Consider the following 19,558-nt stretch of genomic DNA (forward strand, 5'->3'; position numbering starts at 1 on the left):
TTTACAATCTTTACAGCATACATACAGACAGACTTCCTCTGTTCTTGCTTGTGAAAAAAAGGACTGTATGGAAAGTGTCCTCACCAATGTTGTGGAGAAGGTGAAGGCACTGCTGAAACACTGGAAGAACAGATTGGATGCAAACTGTACGACCTAAAGTCCACCAGCAACTCAATCCCCAGATTTTAACCAAGGTACCTGTACATGCCAGATGGTTGGAGCTGACAATCTGTGGATGGAAGGAAAGTGAGAATCTTTGTATTGCAGTAGGGCATGTGGATGTGCCCATGCAGCTCGGTGCAAGAACTCATTTGATGATGAAGAAATTGACAATGAAGAAAACAGACATTGATCAGGATTTCTTAGTGATTACATATAATGTTTCAATTATTGGTAAGATAATACTCAAGTACAGTTAGCCGTATACTAGTGTTGTCACGTTGTATCCATTTCGCATGACAATGTGTATGAATGGTCTTCAGTATGTTGTCCCTTTTGGTGTGATGCATGGCTTGCATTGTGTAAGATAATGCATGCTCAAAACAAAACAGAGAAAACTATATTTATGTCAAAAACGCACCCAAGGGAGTTGTTTCAAATGCATCTTTAACTAAAATGTTTGCAATAACATTGTATCTTTACAAATATAACCATCTAGCAACCTTCAGGCAACGTGCCCTGAAGGTTACTAAACATAACATCTGACAACAGTGTAGTGGTTATCGTGTGTTGGTAAGTTGAGAGTAATAAATAACATTGCAGTTCTTGTATCAAATGTGATTACGTTTTTGTTTTGTTTTTGTAAATGTTTTAACGTGTTCAAGCACTATGTTATGTTACTGTTACTGTTATAATGTGTTGTGCTGCTCATGGTGGTATATGATTCTCTGAGCAGATGAATGATGACTTTGTCCAACTCACTCATATCTTGTACTCATCACTGGCCACGCCTGTTCTCTCATGTGGTAGCTGAGTGCAGACATTGAAGGCAGCGTTAATGTGAGTCACATGACAGGCCAACCTCTCCGACTGATCTGACACACATCTAATAATCATGGTAAGCAGTTTTCCAAATACAGAACTATTCTATGCCTTTGCATGTTTTCACTGGCTACTCGCCTGTGTTCACTTTCGGTCAATGGAATAGCTCATTTCAAGTGTGTACCTTAACCTATAAGACTTGTTAGTGAGCGGCACTATGGCCTAACGCTTCTGAGGCAACGTCAGACAGCGGCTAGCTAGGCTAACATCCTGCAGCTGACTGCAAGCTAGTAGCTAACGTCAGTTTTACTGAAACGTATTTTATTCACGTTATCTATAATACATTCATCATATCCTTAAAGTCCGTGTTATGTGTTGGATCAAACGAGCCAGTAAGTGTAACGTTAGCCTCTGATTTTCGGGACAACACAAGTGACAGTGTGAAAACTAGCGCTAGCTGTTGTTAGCGTAGCGCTACTCTTCCGCTTGGTGTGTCATGTTTCACTGAAGCTAGCTAAATGTTATGGCCTGAGCTCGTTTCAGCGTAAAATAAACAGAAGTTGTGTCAGCTGGTTAGCAGCAGTGCGATGCCGTGCTATGCCGAAACGGCAAAAGGGCCTGAACATATATGCTATACTTCATACATTATTTCGTACTTATACTACTGTAGGAATATTTGTCTTGCGGACATGCCTGCGCCACTCGCGAGCATTTAGGTAATGTAAGCCAATGATACATTAGCTTACATTGATTGTGCATTAATGCGAATTGGGATTGAGAAGAGAAATTAACTTATTTTGGGTAGCCAGGTTTTTACATACTGCATAGCCACTGTCAGTACGAACCTGCATGCTTTGAATTCGATGACAGGAAAACAACCTGATGAGGTGATGTTGTTGAGGTCCTCCATGGTTCTATGTTTTGTAATTCAGTCCAGTCCATTGGAGCAAAGTCAACTGCAAAGTACACTAAGCTAGCTAGATGCTGTAATGTCGAATACAAAGGTGGCATAGCATTGCATGACAGCATTGGTGTTCAATGACATTCTTGATTATTCAGCACTGTGTACAAACAGTTGTTTGTAAATGAAGCTAATATTGAAATAAGTGTTTCTGTTCTTTGGTATTACAGCCAACCACACAGCAGTCTCCCCAGGATGAACAGGAGAAGCTTCTTGATGAAGCTGTGCAGGCTGTCAAGGTCCAGTCGTTCCAGATGAAGCGATGCCTGGTAGGCTGCTTTCAGTGTGTTATAGATATCATTATGGTTGTGATAATTGTTTAAACCATTGGTTCACAGCCCTGTGCGTAGCCCACAAACCAATTTTCTTGCAAATCAATATTCAAGTCATTCAGCTCGCTAATGCATTTTAGATAGCAGCATTTGTTCATACTGTCAGTGTAGTAATAACTGTTGGTGCTCACCACCTGATCCCTTTTTTTAAACAACCAAGAATTTTAGGGGTCTGGATTTATAAAGTTTACCACTCAAAAGTTCTCCTGTGTAATATTGTGTTCAGATTTATTTTGGAAGACTAAACCTGCCTTACAAATACATGCTGAAAAGATTGGAGAGCAATAATCTGCTATTTAATTTGAATGGGGCCTGGCGTTCCAGCCCGACACCTCTCGCAGAGATTGAAAGGGTGCTCAGTGGCACTAGAGAGGAAAATAAAGGGGGCCTCAACATTATGCAAATATCCTTTGACACACTGCAAGCAACAACCATATGCGAGCCAATCTAGCTGGTTTGGGTTCCTTCAGAAAGGGAAGCGCGAATTCCTTCACCACAGGAGAAGTGGCGAGCACTTCCAGCACAGATACAGAGCTCAGTCATGCCCGCTCAGCCCTGTGTCTGTGCTGGAAGTGCTTGTGTCATTGAATTCTGTTCTCAGGGAAACAAATTGCGCAATTGTGCAGCAAACAATGTACAATGAGGACTACCTTGTCTAGTCAGAGCAGAGTATGTAAATTATATGTTCAACGCAACACACCCACAAAGCTATAGATTATGAAAGGCCAGCTATCGCCAACTACTTTGTATGAGTGAATGCTGCATTTTGGGATTCAGCTGAATGTCCAACATTGGAGGTCATATCTCGTTGGGATTATTTTGCATGTTCATAGCTTAATTCTGTTGCAGGACAAGAACAAGCTGATGGATGCTCTGAAGCACGCCTCTAACATGCTGGGTGAGCTGAGGACCTCCATGCTTTCTCCAAAGAGCTACTATGAGCTATGTATCCTTTACAGTTCTTTTAGTACATGTTGATGCATGTGAGCGTGCCCCACTGGTTAGCTTGCTTCTGCCGCTCTGTACTGCGCTCTTATGGCGGTTACAGCTGATAACTCCGTCTCGACAGACAGCATCGTCGTGGAAGTGTAACCCCCACCCACCACCGGTTACCCCCTGTTAGCACTGCCAGGATGTTTGCACTGTAAGCACCGTTAGCTACAAGGTGCCGGCTCAGGCGTCGCTATGCTGAGAACCATTTAGAGGTAATTGAAATGCTCCCAGTCTCGTATTATGCACCTTTTGAACCTCAAAACGGCAGCGGTTGTTACAGACACACCTGACGGAGATCTGCACTCTAATCACAGCACTTTTCTAGTTTTTGTGTGTGGGTGAATCATGGTGGGTTTGCGCTGGTCCCTAACAGTCTTTTCAGATATGGCTATCTCTGACGAACTCCACTACCTAGAAGTTTATCTGACTGATGAGTTTGCCAAAGGACGCAAGGTGGCAGATCTCTATGAGCTGGTCCAGTATGCAGGCAACATCATTCCCAGGCTGTGAGTATCACATTAAAAGAGAAGTTTGTCCAATCAGTGTTGGTGGTAAATGTTGTCGATTGAATCAATAAATTCCTCAGTTTGGCTATATTGGGTGTAAAAGGTGAGTTTCCCTGCTGGGGCAAAGAAGACCAACTAACTACTTCAGCTTATCTCTCTGGGTAGCCAGCATGGGGACGCCATACTCAAGATTAGGGTCTAAAACGGAACTCCCTGAACCTGTTGTAAGTTCCATTGTGTAAATAAAGTGACCAAATAACAACAGAACTTCCTTCTCGTTTTTTTTTTTTTTTTACCTGCCAAAGTATCGGCGCACCTCTACATGATAATGATGACACACTGTACACAGGAAAGGGGTGTGTGTGTGTGTGTGTGTGTGTGTGTGTGTGTGTGTGTGTGTGTGTGTGTGTGTGTGTGTGTGTGTGTGTGTGTGTGTGTGTGTGTGTGTGTGTGTGTGTGTGTGTGTGTGTGTGTGTGTGTGTGTGTGTGAGGGAGAGACAACGGCATAAAAAGCTCACATGAAACAGACTTCATACAAAACAGCCAAAAAATCAATTCAAACAACTTAATAAATTTCCGATAAAAGAAACAAGCAAATGCTTTTGACAAAATATTTGTACACTTTGTCATCATGGGAGATCGACTGTAGACTGACAGGTTAAAATGGCAATTTTATCTATTTGCTGCAACTACAACACAAAATAGTGACAAAAAGTGAAGGGGGTCTGCATTCATTCTGAAGCCACTGTAGTTGTCGTGCTTCATACACACTTTTTGTTGGAGTTTATACTTTAAAGTATTGGTACTTATGAACTTCTTACCATCAACCCTCCTTGCTTTCCCCCTCTCTCCCCAGCTATCTGCTGATCACAGTGGGTGTGGTGTACGTTCGCTCCTTCCCCCAGTCTCGTAAGGACATTCTGAAGGACCTGGTCGAGATGTGTCGCGGAGTCCAGCACCCACTCAGGGGCCTCTTCCTCAGAAACTACCTGTTGCAGTGCACCCGCAACATACTGCCAGATGATGGAGAGCAGCCAGAGTAAGACAAGCCTTTGGTCTTTGTGTCTCTAATCCAATGCACTTTCCCATAGCATGCTTTTCTGAGATGCCACCATCAGAATTCACTCTGTAATTACGTAACTTCAGGTTTGAATACGGACTGGGAGTGAGATCACAGGAAATCGAGGAGATAGGGAACGACTAGAATAAGCTTTTCACTGAAATTCCAAAACAATCTATATGTATATCAAAATGTATGTAGTGAAGATATTTCCCACAATTTCAAATTTATAGATGGAAATCTGGAAAGAAAAAAATTGTGATTCTGATAAAAAATGAAATAATATCTAATATGTTTATTAAACATTTATTTTAAGTTTTTTTAAAATAAGAACAACTCGGTACATCTCAGCGACGATTAACTGAAAAATAAACAAATCATAGGACTTTAACATTATTCTACTAGTAAAGTAAACCCAGTTATAGAGGGTATTCAATGATGCCGTCAGTCCACTACCCTTAAGGTACTCGAGTACAGGTTCCTTGTTGTTATTACTTAACCTAACTCTTCAGTTTACCACATCCACCAACTCTCTTATCCACATATCATGTTGGTGCATAGCCACATGATGTGTGCCTGAAGGCACCGGTGAAATGAAAGGTAATTTCACCGGTGCCTTCAGTGAAATGAATAAAATAAAGTACAAATAAATACAAATAAAGTATTCTTTTCTATTTATTTTTTCTATTTAATCAGCTTTTGTCCAACCTTATCGAATACTAAAGTTCATACAGACATCTAGAACATAATATTAGCTACATTACAAGACATCTGAGAACATGATTGCCACAAAAAGGCCTACTAAAGCATATAGTTAATATAAGCAAATAATATACATTTTGAAGTATTCTAATCAAAATAATTCATAAAAAATTATAGGCTACCTTTAATAACTGTGTCTTGTAAAAGTGTGTAAGAGATAATTACTTTAAATAATAAAAAACAGGAGGAGATCTACCTTTGTGTAAACATTATTTTGGCAACAGAATCAAATTCATATTTAGTATGTCAGTATTTCTCATAATTGTCTCAGTCTCAAACATAGCTTAACCATGTCATATGATGTGCTACTTCAGTACAAGAAGATGAACATTCAATATCCAGGGATTCAAGTCATAGAAACTACCAGCGTCTGTCAATCTAACAATTTGGCAACAATTTATCACATTGACGATACACGGTCCAGGATGGTATGTGCACATTATCGGGAAGGTACAACCTTCGCCAAAATGAACAGTCGTCAGTCACCAAATGCAAATAAGTTCAGACTTTGGCCTCTCTGGCCGGTAGATAAAATGAATGACCTACCCTGGAGAAAGCTGTGTGACACACACCTCATGGAGCCACTTAGGGTACTTTAAAACAAAGACGTTGTACTCCTTCTTGGATTGATGGCTCCAATTTGAACACAGACACCGTACACATACTTTTGGATTCAGTGTGACTCTTTCTGAGGATAGCATTATCAATGAACTCCAGAACTTGCCTGAAACTCATGACGTGTTTACGTTTTCTTTAGTATCGAAGTAAGATAGTAAGACTGCTGGTATCTTATTCAGCATACAAAATATAAATTAATATATTCTAAAAAGCAAATAAGTCTCAAGCTGTAGCCAACAGCTAACTCACTGAATCCATAGGTTGAAGTCCTGATTCCAGCTCTCTGAACGGGGCAAAGACTATGGGTCTCTCCATTCTCATGATTCATGATTCAATCTGAGTTTAAGGTCACGGTGCGATTCAAGTTATTTTTTTTATTTTATTTTTTGGCACTGACAGCTATGTAACAGTTGGCCAATTTAAATATAATTATATACTGTATTTCACCAGTCAAGTGGGAACAAACTGTTAAACAACAAAATGGATCCACTAGATGGCAGCAGGGTACCTTACAGCAACAGCTGGGGTTTGTCAGAGTGTCGGTGTTTAGGTATGGTGCAGGTGTTGAAGTGGGGTTGTCGAGGCTCTAGTCATAGTCTTTAGTCGGGGTATTACAAACAGTAGATGGTGGTCAGACAACCCCAGTTTGAGAAACAGATAGAGGTACCAACACGGGAACAAAGCAAAGTACCGCTGTGGACTGGGGCAGCAACAAAACGTATATTAGCCACCTAAAATAATCTTTATCAGTAAATCATATTTTCACCAATTTATCTTGCCTTCAGACACGATTTCTGACAAGGACGTCAACTGAAAGTGAAACGTATCTATGCTCCCTTCAAAGCCACAGAACTCCTTTAAGTATAGATAAGTTTCACTTTCCCGTTGGAATATATATATATTTTTTTTGGTGGGCCTTTCTTTGCGGTGGCTAAAATCTGTGTTGCTTCTGCCCCCTGTCCAGAGCAATACATGACTTTGCTTCTGTGTCCGAACTGTCTGCCTATTCAGGGTGTGCCGACTGCTGTCTACTGTAGCTGAGTAGCACCTCATTCAACCCAACTTCATTACACTTGTGGTGAAAACATCACATGATGTAATCATTGTGTCACAGTTTAGATGCCTTGTTTAGATGCCTTGTTTGGCTCACATACATGCCACAATGTATCCCAGGCTTTGAATATTTTGATGTGCGTCCCATTTCTAAACTTGTTGCGTTTACTCCACAGGGGAACAGAGGAGATGACCGGTGACATCAATGACTCAATCGACTTCATCCTCCTGAACTTTGCAGAAATGAACAAGTTATGGGTCCGAATGCAGCATCAGGGTCACAGCCGAGACCGAGAGAAGAGAGAAAAGGAACGACAAGAACTCAGGATTCTGGTGGGAACCAACCTAGTTCGCCTCAGCCAGCTGGAGGGTGTCAACGTGGAAAAGTACAAACAGGTGTGTTTGTGTATGTATGTTGTTTCCAATAAGATTTATAAAATAAGATTATAATTTCAGTTTATAGTGATTTTATTTGGGTCTATAGCTAATTCTAATAAATATAAGATTCAATGTTAGGAGAAGGCCTAAATTTAGCTGAGTATGAAGTTTAGTTAGACGCACTATACATCACCTAAAGATATCTACAGATCTGCCTTCTAATCCACCGTCCCCTGGATGCTGTTATACCTGCATATCATCGGTACATTGACTGTTCTGCAAGAGGTACTGGACAAATGTAACGGGTCTGTTCCCAGAGCATACAGACTCTTCCCCCTGTCCATTCTTGATACCACTGCCACCACTCTGTTGTGCTTGCTCTTGCATCCCAACCAGTTATTCAGAGAGAGAAAGGTTAAGTGAGACAGGCAAGATTAGGCTAGAGGAATACAATTGCAGATAAATTGAATCATGGTGTCATGCGTTCAGCCTGGAGAGGAATCAAAACAATGTCGGGGACCAACACCAATATAAGCTCTCAATCATCCATAAAGAGATGAGGCTCTCCATGGATGCATTTCAGAACAACCACAGGAGGATGTTTGGTTTTATTCCACAAATGTTAACAGCCACAGTACAAGTACTGGTCAGTATACATTGTGTGCAGAATAATAAGTACACTTTCACTTTTGAGCTTTGTGATGTTACTAATTCCTGTGTATGCATTTGAAACACGTTTGTCATATATGTATTTTAAGATTTGTTGAATGTTTTGCTGACCTTGAATTGCCTTTTGTGGGACAAATAAAGTATTTGAAGTATAATTGAATTGAATTCTTTAAGACAAACTGTCCACTAGGACAGGCGTCTGCCCGAAACCTAAAACACAATTTAAGTTGAGTGCTGTCCTACTCCTGACCCATCTGTACATGCTGGGTTCAGTGCATTGACTCATTATCTAGCACATTGAATAGACACCAGCCAGGAATTTAACTTCTTTCATCAGCCATCTTATACGATGATGGTAAACTATCTACACCTTGTAACAGTCTGCTGGTGACCGTTTTTGTTTCAATTAGTTTTGTTACTGTATAACTTAAACTGCCGTATTGGGACACAAATCAGTGTGGCAGCACACCAGATGGCCTTTCAAAGAATTCAAAGAATTTAGTTTCAATTGATTCTGAGTTGTCTCTGCTTTTCCCCTCTTAAGTATTGTATTTGCTGCATTTGACATGTATACTGTACAATCATTTAGCTATTTGGCATCTGGCTGGTAAAACTGGTTTCCTCTTTGTTTCTCTCTCTCTCCACAGGTTGTTCTTGCTGGAGTGCTGGAACAGGTTGTGAACTGCAGAGACTCGTTGGCTCAGGAGTATCTAATGGAGTGCATCATTCAGGTACACATCGAGGATTCAAGGTTTCATTATTGTCATTGTGCAACACAGGTTTGCACAATACAAACGGATATTCAAGGTGTGTGTGTGTGTGTGTGTGTGTGTGAGAGAGAGAGAGACAGTGGATGGAAAAGAATATCTGACTTTTCTGATATTTATTAGATATCATACAATGCAATCCTCTGGTCACCAATGACGTTTCTGGCACTACAATAAATGGCCTGGATATTAATACTTAAGTTATGATTAGTACACTAGATTGCACTGTTGCAGTTTAATAAAGAATAAGTAAAGCTGCTGAACTAAAATGGTCTTTGTCTCTTGTAAGGTTTTCCCAGATGAGTTCCACCTTCAGACCCTGAACCCGTTCCTGCGTTCCTGTGCTGACCTCCATCAACATGTCAATGTCAAGAACATCATCATTGCCCTCATTGACAGGTATGCTTTGATTCACTGTATGACCAAAGCTAATGGAAATACAAACTCACTTGTTTTTTTCCCAGGTGTAGCATATCTGGATTGTCTGTGTAAAAAGGAAGATGTGATGAGGATCAGTAGTATAATTAAGTGACTGTACATTTAATTAACAAGCTCAAGCAGTGGATTTGAACAGGACTACCTGTGTGTGAATGTATTCAGATTTTCTCTAATTTCAGTTTTGTTTTTCAGACTCGCTCTCTTTGCTCATCGAGAAGATGGCCCTGGCATTCCAGCTGAGATTAAACTGTTTGACATCTTCTCTCAGCAAGTGGCCACTGTCATTCAAGTAGGTTAAATGAAGTTTACCCAGTCAGCAAGACCATGTCATCAGTCTGTACTCACTAAAAATGTTTTATTTCTCAAGGTGAGGTCAAGTTATTTTCATATGACATCAGCCATTTTAATCAGGAGTGTATATCTGTGTTTTCTCTCCTACTCTACTTTGATTCGCTCACTCACTTTTCTGCAAAGGTCACAGCAGCAATCTGACTAGATTAGACCTCATATCATTGCCATACCACTTCTTACATGGCTTTTCTATGGATGCAGTCGCTTTATTTAGAATCAGCTTTATTGGTCAAGTATGTTTGACCATACAAGGAATTTGACTGTTTCTCGTGGCTCTGGTGTACTCTCACAGGGTGGCTCAGTGAAGCAGTATGAAGTGGAGTGGGGCAGTAGGGAAATGGTTCCACACAAAAAAATGAGCAACCTGAGTGATGTTGCTGTGTGGCCAGAGATAGCCTCCACCATTGAGCACCAGTTCAGTTCTGTGATGGAGGGTCACACAGCTCCAGGAATGGGTTGATGTTCTGTGTAAAGGAACACAATGGAACACAATGAAATATCCAGATGGATTTAAAATGAACTTCTTGCGCTGTCTTTTTAGGACTGAACACTGTAGGTATTTCTCTTTTAATTAGTAAAAAAAATCCTCCATAAATTAGACAAAAACATCCAATTATAGGTCTGCTTAAACTTTAAATTTTCATTCATGTCAACTGTGACTGTCAGAATGATAATCCAGTAAAACAGTCTTATCCCTCCCAAGCTATGGGGACTCTTAAGTTTAAGTTAGAAACAAACTGACGTTTTCTTTTTCTGTGATTCCTCCTTTAGTCTCGCCAGGACATGCCATCAGAGGACGTGGTCTCTCTTCAGGTCTCTCTCATTAACTTAGCCATGAAATGCTACCCAGACCGTGTTGACTATGTAGATAAAGTCCTGGAGAGCACTGTGGAGATATTCAACAAGCTCAACCTGGAACAGTAAGTCCTCAAAGTCCTGAAATACAATAAATGTCTTTGTAACAGTGAGGCTGCTACGTGTAGGAAAGATTCACTGTTCAGTATGTAGGAAAAATAAGCCTAATATTGAATATTTTTTTTTTTCTTCATTTATTTAAGAAAATGTAAATATTAAACAGTTGCTCAATGGCCACAATTCTTACTTTGACAGTCAAGTCACTGAAATGCTGGCATATTATCAATAAGAATAAAATAACCTCCTTCCTGTGGACAGTAAAGCCGAGGCTTAACTCGTGCGCTAGAATTTCTGTTCAGCGTGTGCGAGTTAAAGACAAAGGGTGCTTTCACATCAGGGACCCACATCTGAGTACACTTGACCCCCTTGACAAACACACAAACCGATCCACCCCAAGGTAACGGTAGGAGAGACCCAGAAAAAAGACTTTAAAAAACGGAAATGAGAAAAACAGAGTGGAAGCCATTTGAGTTAGAGAGATATCTGAGTGATCAGAAACCTGGATACCGTCATACTCCAAATACACTGTTTAGTCACAAACATGGTCACAGAAAGGATAGAGTGGATATAGTGATTGACAATTGAAATACTCTTTGCCTCGCTTGCTGTCACACTTGTGTGTCTCACTTTTACCCTCTCCGTTCCTCTCCCTCCCCCAGCATAGCGACCAGCAGTGCAGTGTCAAAGGAACTGACCCGACTGTTAAAGATCCCAGTGGATACCTACAACAACATCCTGACTGTGCTGCAGCTCAAGCACTTCCCGCCACTCTTCGAGTACTTTGACTTCGAGTCGCGTAAGAGCATGAGCTGCTATGTGCTGAGCAACACACTGGACTACAACACCACCATTCTGGCACAGGAACAGGTCAGATTCTTAATTACTACTAAGGACATTAATCGTTGGTTTGTGACGGGATGGGCAGTCATGAAAGTCAGACATGCTACACCCTGACCCCTACACCGTCCACTGGCACAGAACATTGCTTGTGGACGTAAATTACTGCTGTACAATTGTCCAACCTTAACTCAATTCCAGAGAGTACTGGATTGGGTTGCAACTTGAAGATCGTTAGGAAAGACCTTAAGCCGAAATAATAGTTGACGCAATAGTTATTAGGAAACTAACCTCAGATAATTATGGTGTAGGTTTAGACTTCTTAAAGTAGTGTCAGAGTTCTCCCTTTGACAACACATTAGATGGGGTATCATTAATTATCAGGCTGATCAGATGTCCTGCTTTTTCCCTTCACTTTGTGATTTAGAGGGACGGTAGCTAGGCACACAATGATGGAACTGGAGCTAGATTGTGGCAAAATTTTATTCCAGTAGATGCTGAGGACTCTCGTTGTCACAAATTAAAAATAAAACCCTCACAAGTAAAGGAAGAAACCAATTTATCAAAACCTTTGGCGAACAAGCAGAACATCAATCTGCAGAAATACACAATTTTCAACTGATCTAGCGGCCGTCCGTAACGTTAGTGATGCCATACGGACTTTGCTAATAAGAATAGTTTGATATATGAAAGCTAATTGCTGAGCTAATTGTTTAGCTGTGAATGTGTTTTAAAGATTTTGGAACTTTTTGCATTGCTCCTCAAGAAAGACTATTTGTTTACATATAAGAATAAGAAACCAAAAGTCGTTTTTTTTCTCACAAGATAATCCAAAAGAACCGATAAGGAACTGAACAGATAAGCAGTATCGATAAGCATTCTAGTAAAATGATACCCATCCCTAGCAGCCAATGCAGTGTAGACGGTTAATTATTAGCAAGATGTATGTCTGTTGAATCTTTCTTCAACTTCCTTATGCTATCTTCACTATCAACAACCTCTGCAGGCATAAGAAACTTGTGGGAGAAAACAAGTGGCCAATCACAGTTTTTGCGGTTCCCTTGATCCAAATGTGTAGTTGCAGTTTTGAAGAGGCGCATGTCTTTATTGGGGTAGGGGCCCTAGTTATGCTGTAACCTCTTAACATAAAGCTATGAATCAAGTATCAGCTATGTATTCTAGATTAATGTGTACAAGGAAACATCTGTAGCGCTGCCCAATCAAAACCTGTCGATTTAACCGTAAGTCACTGGAGCCTCACAAGTTGTTGTACCACCAGTCTCTGACTCATTACCTCAGCAGAGTGCTTCATCAGCCAAAGGCAGGAAGGACATTTGTAGAAAAGTACATCAAATGTAAACTCCTCTCTCCCTCCCTGGTTTCTCTAGGTGGACTCCATCTTGAACTTGGTATCCACACTGATACAGGACCAGCCAGACCAACCAGCTGACGATCCTGACCCTGAGGACTTTGCTGAGGAGCAGAGCCTTGTGGGTCGTTTCATCCATCTGCTCCACTCTGAAGATCCTGATCAACAATATCTTGTGGGTCCTTTCCTCAACATCAAATGAGCATGCCATTGAATAAACTAGATGTATATACTCCTAACTGTTACTGCTGTACCATATTTCTGCAAACAATTTTGAAATCATGTTGTAGTGTTTGCCTTTTGGTCCATTCAGACTTGATGTGGACTGTAATTTAGGGCTGGGTATCAATACTCTATGCCTTTTTTAGGTATCGACTAAAATAACCCAGTACCAAGTAGTATCCAAACTAGTCCAGTCAAACGATCCTTTTTGTGTCCAGATAGAGAAAAGACTGTTCGCCACAGCATTTAAAACTCATGTTTCTGTAACTTTCTCATCCCAAACTGTGACTTTTTGATTGACCTGTTTACTGTTGTTAAAGTTAACTCTCTGATTTGTGGTCAGATTCTGAACACAGCCCGGAAACACTTTGGGGCGGGTGGAAACCAAAGGATTCGCTACACACTCCCTCCCCTGGTGTTCGCTGCCTACCAACTGGCCTTCAGATACAAAGAAAACTCTTCATCGGTGTGCAAACGTCCCTTTTTACTACATCGCACATGCTGCATTTCTAGTTTTGTCCATCCTTTTAAATTGGCCCAAATTTGTCTCCCATCAGGATGACAAGTGGGAAAAGAAGTGTCAGAAGATCTTCTCCTTCGCCCATCAGACCATCAGTGCGCTAATCAAAGCTGAGCTTGCTGAGCTGCCTCTTCGACTCTTCCTGCAGGGGGCGCTGGCTGCAGGCGAGGTTGGCTTCGAGAACCACGAGACTGTAGCTTACGAGTTCATGTCACAGGTACAATGTTTAATAAAACTGTCAGGCCTTTGATTCTCTTGAGCATTCAGGCTTACACCATGTCTACACAGGCTACATCGTGAAAGCAGCACGTCTTTGGTCCTGACAAAGTTAACCGAAGTACAGGTCTGAAAGCGAGACGAGTTAAGATGGTAAACCCTCTCGGCCTCTGCCTAAAGAATGTGATTTTTAGGCTCTATGGTTATACATTTGTTCCAGCTGGCCTCATAGATTCATGTGCAAGTCAAGAGTTAAATGTGATGATTGGTTGGAAAGCTACAGGTGGTGTCAACCCCTGAACCACATGATAAACCAAACACTGAAGGTTTTTATTTATTTACTGTACAAATTTAAAAGATTGAGACAATAGTCGGGAAACAGGGAAATATCTTTTAACCAATAATTAGTTGGCTTCAGCCAATACTGTATTTTGTGTGCAGTAATATTGCAAATTAGGCAACTAACCAAGACCAAAAAGCAATTAAAGAAATTCCAGAGACAATGGTTGGTGAAAATTGTAAACATTAAACCTCGAGCTATCTCTTTTTGTCTCATTGGCATTCTTCTCTCCCTCCTTGCCCACCAACATCACCTTTTGCATTTGTTCACCTTTTGCATTTGTTCTCTCACCCCCCCCCCAGGCCTTCTCTCTGTATGAGGATGAGATCAGTGACTCTAAAGCCCAGCTGGCAGCCATCACACTGATCATCGGTACCTTTGAGCGAATGCGATGTTTCAGCGAGGAAAACCACGAGCCGCTGAGGACTCAGTGTGCGCTGGCGGCCTCCAAGCTGCTGAAGAAGCCTGACCAGTGCCGAGCTGTTAGTATCTGCGCCCATCTCTTTTGGTCAGGTCACAGCACCGACAAAAGTGGGGAAGAGGTGTGTTCCAACAATTTTCTGTTATTAATATGTGTAATACTTGCCCGGTAAGTTCATTGTTCTGACACATTTGAACTCGAATCTGTTTCCTCAGCTGTCATTGTTAAGTACTCATGTTGCATTTTTAGATTCGTGATGGCAAGCGAGTGATGGAGTGTTTAAAGAAAGCCCTGAAGATTGCCAACCAGTGTATGGACCCATCGCTGCAAGTCCAGCTCTTCATTGAAATCCTCAACAGATATGTCTGCTTCTATGAGAGGGAAAACGATGCGGTAGGACACCTCCGATGTCTGCATGGTTAACACGCCTGTTCCTACCTCTTTGTTTGCCTGCTCTTAGGGAACCTGGTTACTGTCGTCACTGCAGTAACCTGACTTCTGAAATGTGAATGAGAAACCTGCTTTGGTGGTATTGGTGGTTTCTCCTGGCCAGAGCTGATATCTTGCCAAGTTTACATGATTTTTTGCAGGTGATCATGTGCAGGACAAAGATATCAGACAGGGAAAGTATTGCTGTGGCAGTGACCATTACACGTAGATATACATCCTTGTCTTTAGAATGATTACATTTAAGGTTAGATTAAAACTACAATTGACATTGAAAGTGCCAAGTGGAGTTTTCTAAGCAAAGTCCATGCTGATGCAGGTCTATATATCAGAGAGTCATTAATTGTGTTGGTGACAGGCGGATGCTTTATGCGTACACACAGATTCAGATAACGTCTGAAAACTATTACCATTGTGCAGTGTTTACGCCCCTGTTTGCTAGCATGCATTCTTCTTCACTGTCTAACCAACTATCAGGGAAACTCCACAGCCTCTAAAACTCTAAATCTGTTGATTTTGACAGTTGACTAATTGTAACATTTAGTTTTGTTATTTCGATGACTTTAAATCAGTATGGGCACATAAGTCTTCCAGCAGCAACATTTTGAACCTTCACAACACGTAGACGGTTGCTTTCTATATGATGTGAATGCAGTCAATACATGTCGCACTACAAACAGGAAGTCTTAACACTGTTCCTCACCCTCCACCCCTCCAGGTGACTGTCCAGGTATTAAACCAACTTATCCAGAAGATCAGGGAAGATCTTCCCAACCTGGAGGCCAGTGAGGAAACGGAGCAGATCAACAAACACTTCCACAACACACTGGAGCATCTTCGCCTGCAGAGAGAATCCCCTGAGTCGGAGGGCCCCGCCTATGAGGGCCTGGTCCTTTAAAACGATTGGAGGTTGGAAGGAAGTCCATCCTTAGATGTTTCACTAGATCATAAATATACAACAGCACACACAACATCCCATCCTGTAGGCCAGAGATAAAAAATAAATGTCAAGAAGAGCTCAAAGAACTCACTCCTTCCTTTTATTATTATAATTATTGTTAATGTTAATGCATAATTTCTTCTTCACTGTCCCTCACTAGCAGAACTGTATTCTGCAACAGGTTGGAGATGTTACATTTTAAGAAGCGTGTGCCAGCAACACTGCACCAAGTTTCAGTGTGCACTTGTGGCAAGTCATGGGCATTCATATTCCTTCATGAATTCCTGCTCGACTAATTTGTCTTTAACCTATATCATTTTATTGTCACATTAGACTTATTAGCTGACAGAGGTGTGTCACCTCACTTGTTCACATCTTTCCATATGGAGAAGTGAATGTATTAGTGAGTGTATAACGGCTACAGAATCTAGTAGTGGTGTTCCAGCTGTGCGAGCTAGCTTCCACAACCTTAATAATCATCTATAGCTCTGTTGTTCTTTAGGGTGGCTTCGTTGCACATTTTGAAGAGGTTGGGACCAACCAAACTGAAGACCAGACAAATCGCAGCATAAGCAAACTTTGGCCCAACAGTAAAAATGCAAACTATGTTTTTGAACAGAGCATCTTTTCATCTGGTCTGTCAATGCAGTTTAGAATTGTGTAGAATCGTGCATGGTCCTTAATTACTCTGCCATTCCAACTGGACTGCAGAGAAATTACAAATTATTACCAAAAAAAACTCACAAATTGTCATATTTCTCCTCGTCTTTTTTTTTTTATTTAAAAAAATTAAATTAAATCAGATTTGTCTCTCCATCCCAATATGGACTCCATAGTTCATGCATTTGTTTTTTTCTAGACTTCTCACCAATGGATTGACACATTCAGAACTGCAGCATGTGTTTGCATGTGTTAGTGTGCTTGTACTAAAAGGCCTGGTTTTCAGTTTACTCTATATGGACCACCAACTACAATGTCTGACTTCTTCATAATTTTGTTGATCAATGAAATCCTGTTGCTTGGTGACACTTTCGTTTCGGATTGTTCTGTGGTTGGGGGGGGTGCAGTGATTCCTCAGGATTGTATGCGAGTTGACAAGTTGACATACTGAGTACCTTATGATGTACATGTTTGCTGCAGCAACCGACCGTGTCTGCTGATTTCTCTTACTTTGCTATTATTGTTGATCTGTTTTGACCAATTTCTTTCCCCTTTTTAAATCTGTGTAAACCTACTTGTAAATCAAATAAAGATTAAATAGCAATTATCATTGTCATTTGCTGAAATAAAATTGATATTAACAATAGAGTTTTGCATTTTGTTAATTTTACACACAGGTACACACATATGGCCGCATCCACTCATGCATCCACGCTCACAAACACTTGGCCGCCATGGAAAAATTAAACGGGAACTCTTGCTTTATGCAATGATGCCTCAAACGATTCATAGTCAGAAAATCTGTTAAGTAATGCGCTTTTTTGTCGAACCCCCTTGTTGCCATTTGGCATGAACACAAAAACGCCTTCGCACCCCCACAGTTGACCTCATTGCCAAATATCAGGCCCATTGAGTGAAAACTGTGGCCTAAGAGGACAGACAGACAGACAGAGCTTTAGAGCTGCTGGTCACAATTAAAAAATAAATTCCTGTCTCTCTGACCTTTTTGTCCACCGACTTGTGACGGCATCAATGTAAGATTTAAATTAGCTTTACCAGTCTATAAATAAGAGCCAGTGACGTAGAAACTAGGTTGCCCATCATGCAAATGTTTGAATAACGTTTTATCCAGTGTCTGAGGCATGATGACCAAATCCCAAAACAGAAAAAGAAACGGCTGAAAAGATGAAAAGACCCCCTCTTCATCAGAATCAGAATCAGCTTTATTGGCCTTGTATGCATTTGCAGGAATTTGTCTCCGGTCTCCACTCCGCTCTCAATGTACATACACTATTTTACAATAAACAAAGACAAATATATAAGAATAAAAAAGGGCAGCAAAAAAAGTAGAACAGATGTAGTTATAAACATTTAACAGCTATGTACAATATAAGTATAAATATATCCAAAAAAAGTGTATATATATATAATATACAATCAGAGGTAGTAGTGCAATATTACTTATTTATTGTTCATGAGCGTGACGGCCAGCGGAAAGAAGCTGTTCCTGTGTCTGGTGGTTTTGGCGTACAGAGCTCTGTAGCGCCTACCAGTGGGGAGGAGTTGGAACAGCTTGTGTTCAGGGTGAGATGGGTCTGCAGTGATCTTACCTGCCCGTTTCCTGATTCTGGAGATCAACAAGTCCAGGATGGAGGGCAGGCTGGAACCAATGATTCTCTCTGCAGACCTGACAATCTGTTGTAGTCTGTTCCTGTCCTGTTTAGTGGCCGATCCAAACCACACAGTGATAGAGGAGCAGAGAGCAGACTGGATGATGGCTGAGTAAAACAGGATCAGCAGCTCCTGAGGCAGGTTGAACTTCCTGAGCTGGCACAGGAAGTACAACCTCTGCTGGGCCTTCTTCCTGATGGTGTTGATGTTGGGAGCCCACTTCAGGTCCTGGGAGATTGTGGATCCCAGAAACTTGAAGGTCTCCACCACAAACACAGTGTTGTTGAGTATGGTGAGGAGGGGGGGGGTGCAGCGTTGGGGGGCTCCTCCTGAAGTCCACTGTCATCTCCACAGTTTTGAGCCTGTTTAGCTCCAGGTTGTTCTGACCACACCAGAGGACCAGCTGTTCAACCTCCTGTCTGTACGCAGACTCATCACCGTCCCTGATGAGGCCGATGACCGTTGTGTCGTCTGCGAACTTCAGGAGTTTAACAGACGGGTCCTCTGAGGTGCAGTCGTTGGTGTAGAGCAGAGGTCGGCAAGCTTTACTATCCAAAGAGCCATTTTGCCCTATTTTCCACCAAATAAAATTTGTCTGGAGCCGCAAAAGCTATTTGATGTCACAGTTTATAAAGTTTTATATATAGTTATATTACAGTATATATACAAAAACTATAGTTTGTTGTATTTATGAAATTATAGAACAAGAATAAAGACACTTGTTGACATTGTGTTGCTATTTTACGTGTTATAACAATATCAAACTCTTATGAAAAGGAGAGTTTGCTGCAGCAGTTGAGGAATCGCTCTTTTTCGCTCAAATCCAGCGTGATACTTTCCAGCAAATGCTGTGCGTTTGTTCTGGAAGCGTCTTTCAACATTACATTTTTAGTTGTTTGCAAATTTCTCGCCACATATCAAGCATACAGGTAAGCCAACATCGTTCGCAGTGAACGCAAATTAATACTTCCACGCAAAATTAAACTCTCTATTTTCCTCTGTGACTTTTCTTCTTTTGGATTTATCCATTGATAGTTTACTGAGGGCGGGGGTCTGCAAATCATGATTAGCCACCCGTAGGAAAAGGCGCTAGACACTGACGTAAAATGCAAGTGGCGGATCACGTAGCTT

The 19,558-nt window shown here is 41.2% G+C and overlaps 1 protein-coding gene across 1 annotated transcript; it reads left to right on the forward strand.

Annotated features, from left to right (window-relative positions):
* Nucleotides 1-983: 983 nt before the first annotated feature.
* Nucleotides 984-17,393, forward strand: vps35 (VPS35 retromer complex component). The gene is made up of 17 exons (XM_079172462.1): nucleotides 984-1,057; nucleotides 2,113-2,211; nucleotides 3,124-3,220; nucleotides 3,650-3,773; nucleotides 4,630-4,812; nucleotides 7,443-7,662; nucleotides 8,961-9,044; nucleotides 9,370-9,479; nucleotides 9,711-9,807; nucleotides 10,641-10,789; nucleotides 11,444-11,651; nucleotides 13,010-13,165; nucleotides 13,556-13,678; nucleotides 13,770-13,949; nucleotides 14,591-14,830; nucleotides 14,959-15,102; nucleotides 15,875-17,393. The coding sequence occupies exons 1-17, from the start codon at nucleotides 1,055-1,057 to the stop codon at nucleotides 16,052-16,054; spliced, it is 2,397 nt and encodes a 798-aa protein (XP_079028588.1). The 5' UTR covers nucleotides 984-1,054; the 3' UTR covers nucleotides 16,055-17,393.
* Nucleotides 17,394-19,558: the final 2,165 nt, after the last annotated feature.

Source organism: Pholis gunnellus (assembly GCF_910591455.1).
Source record: "Pholis gunnellus genome assembly, chromosome: 1".
Taxonomy (NCBI): domain Eukaryota; kingdom Metazoa; phylum Chordata; class Actinopteri; order Perciformes; family Pholidae; genus Pholis; species Pholis gunnellus.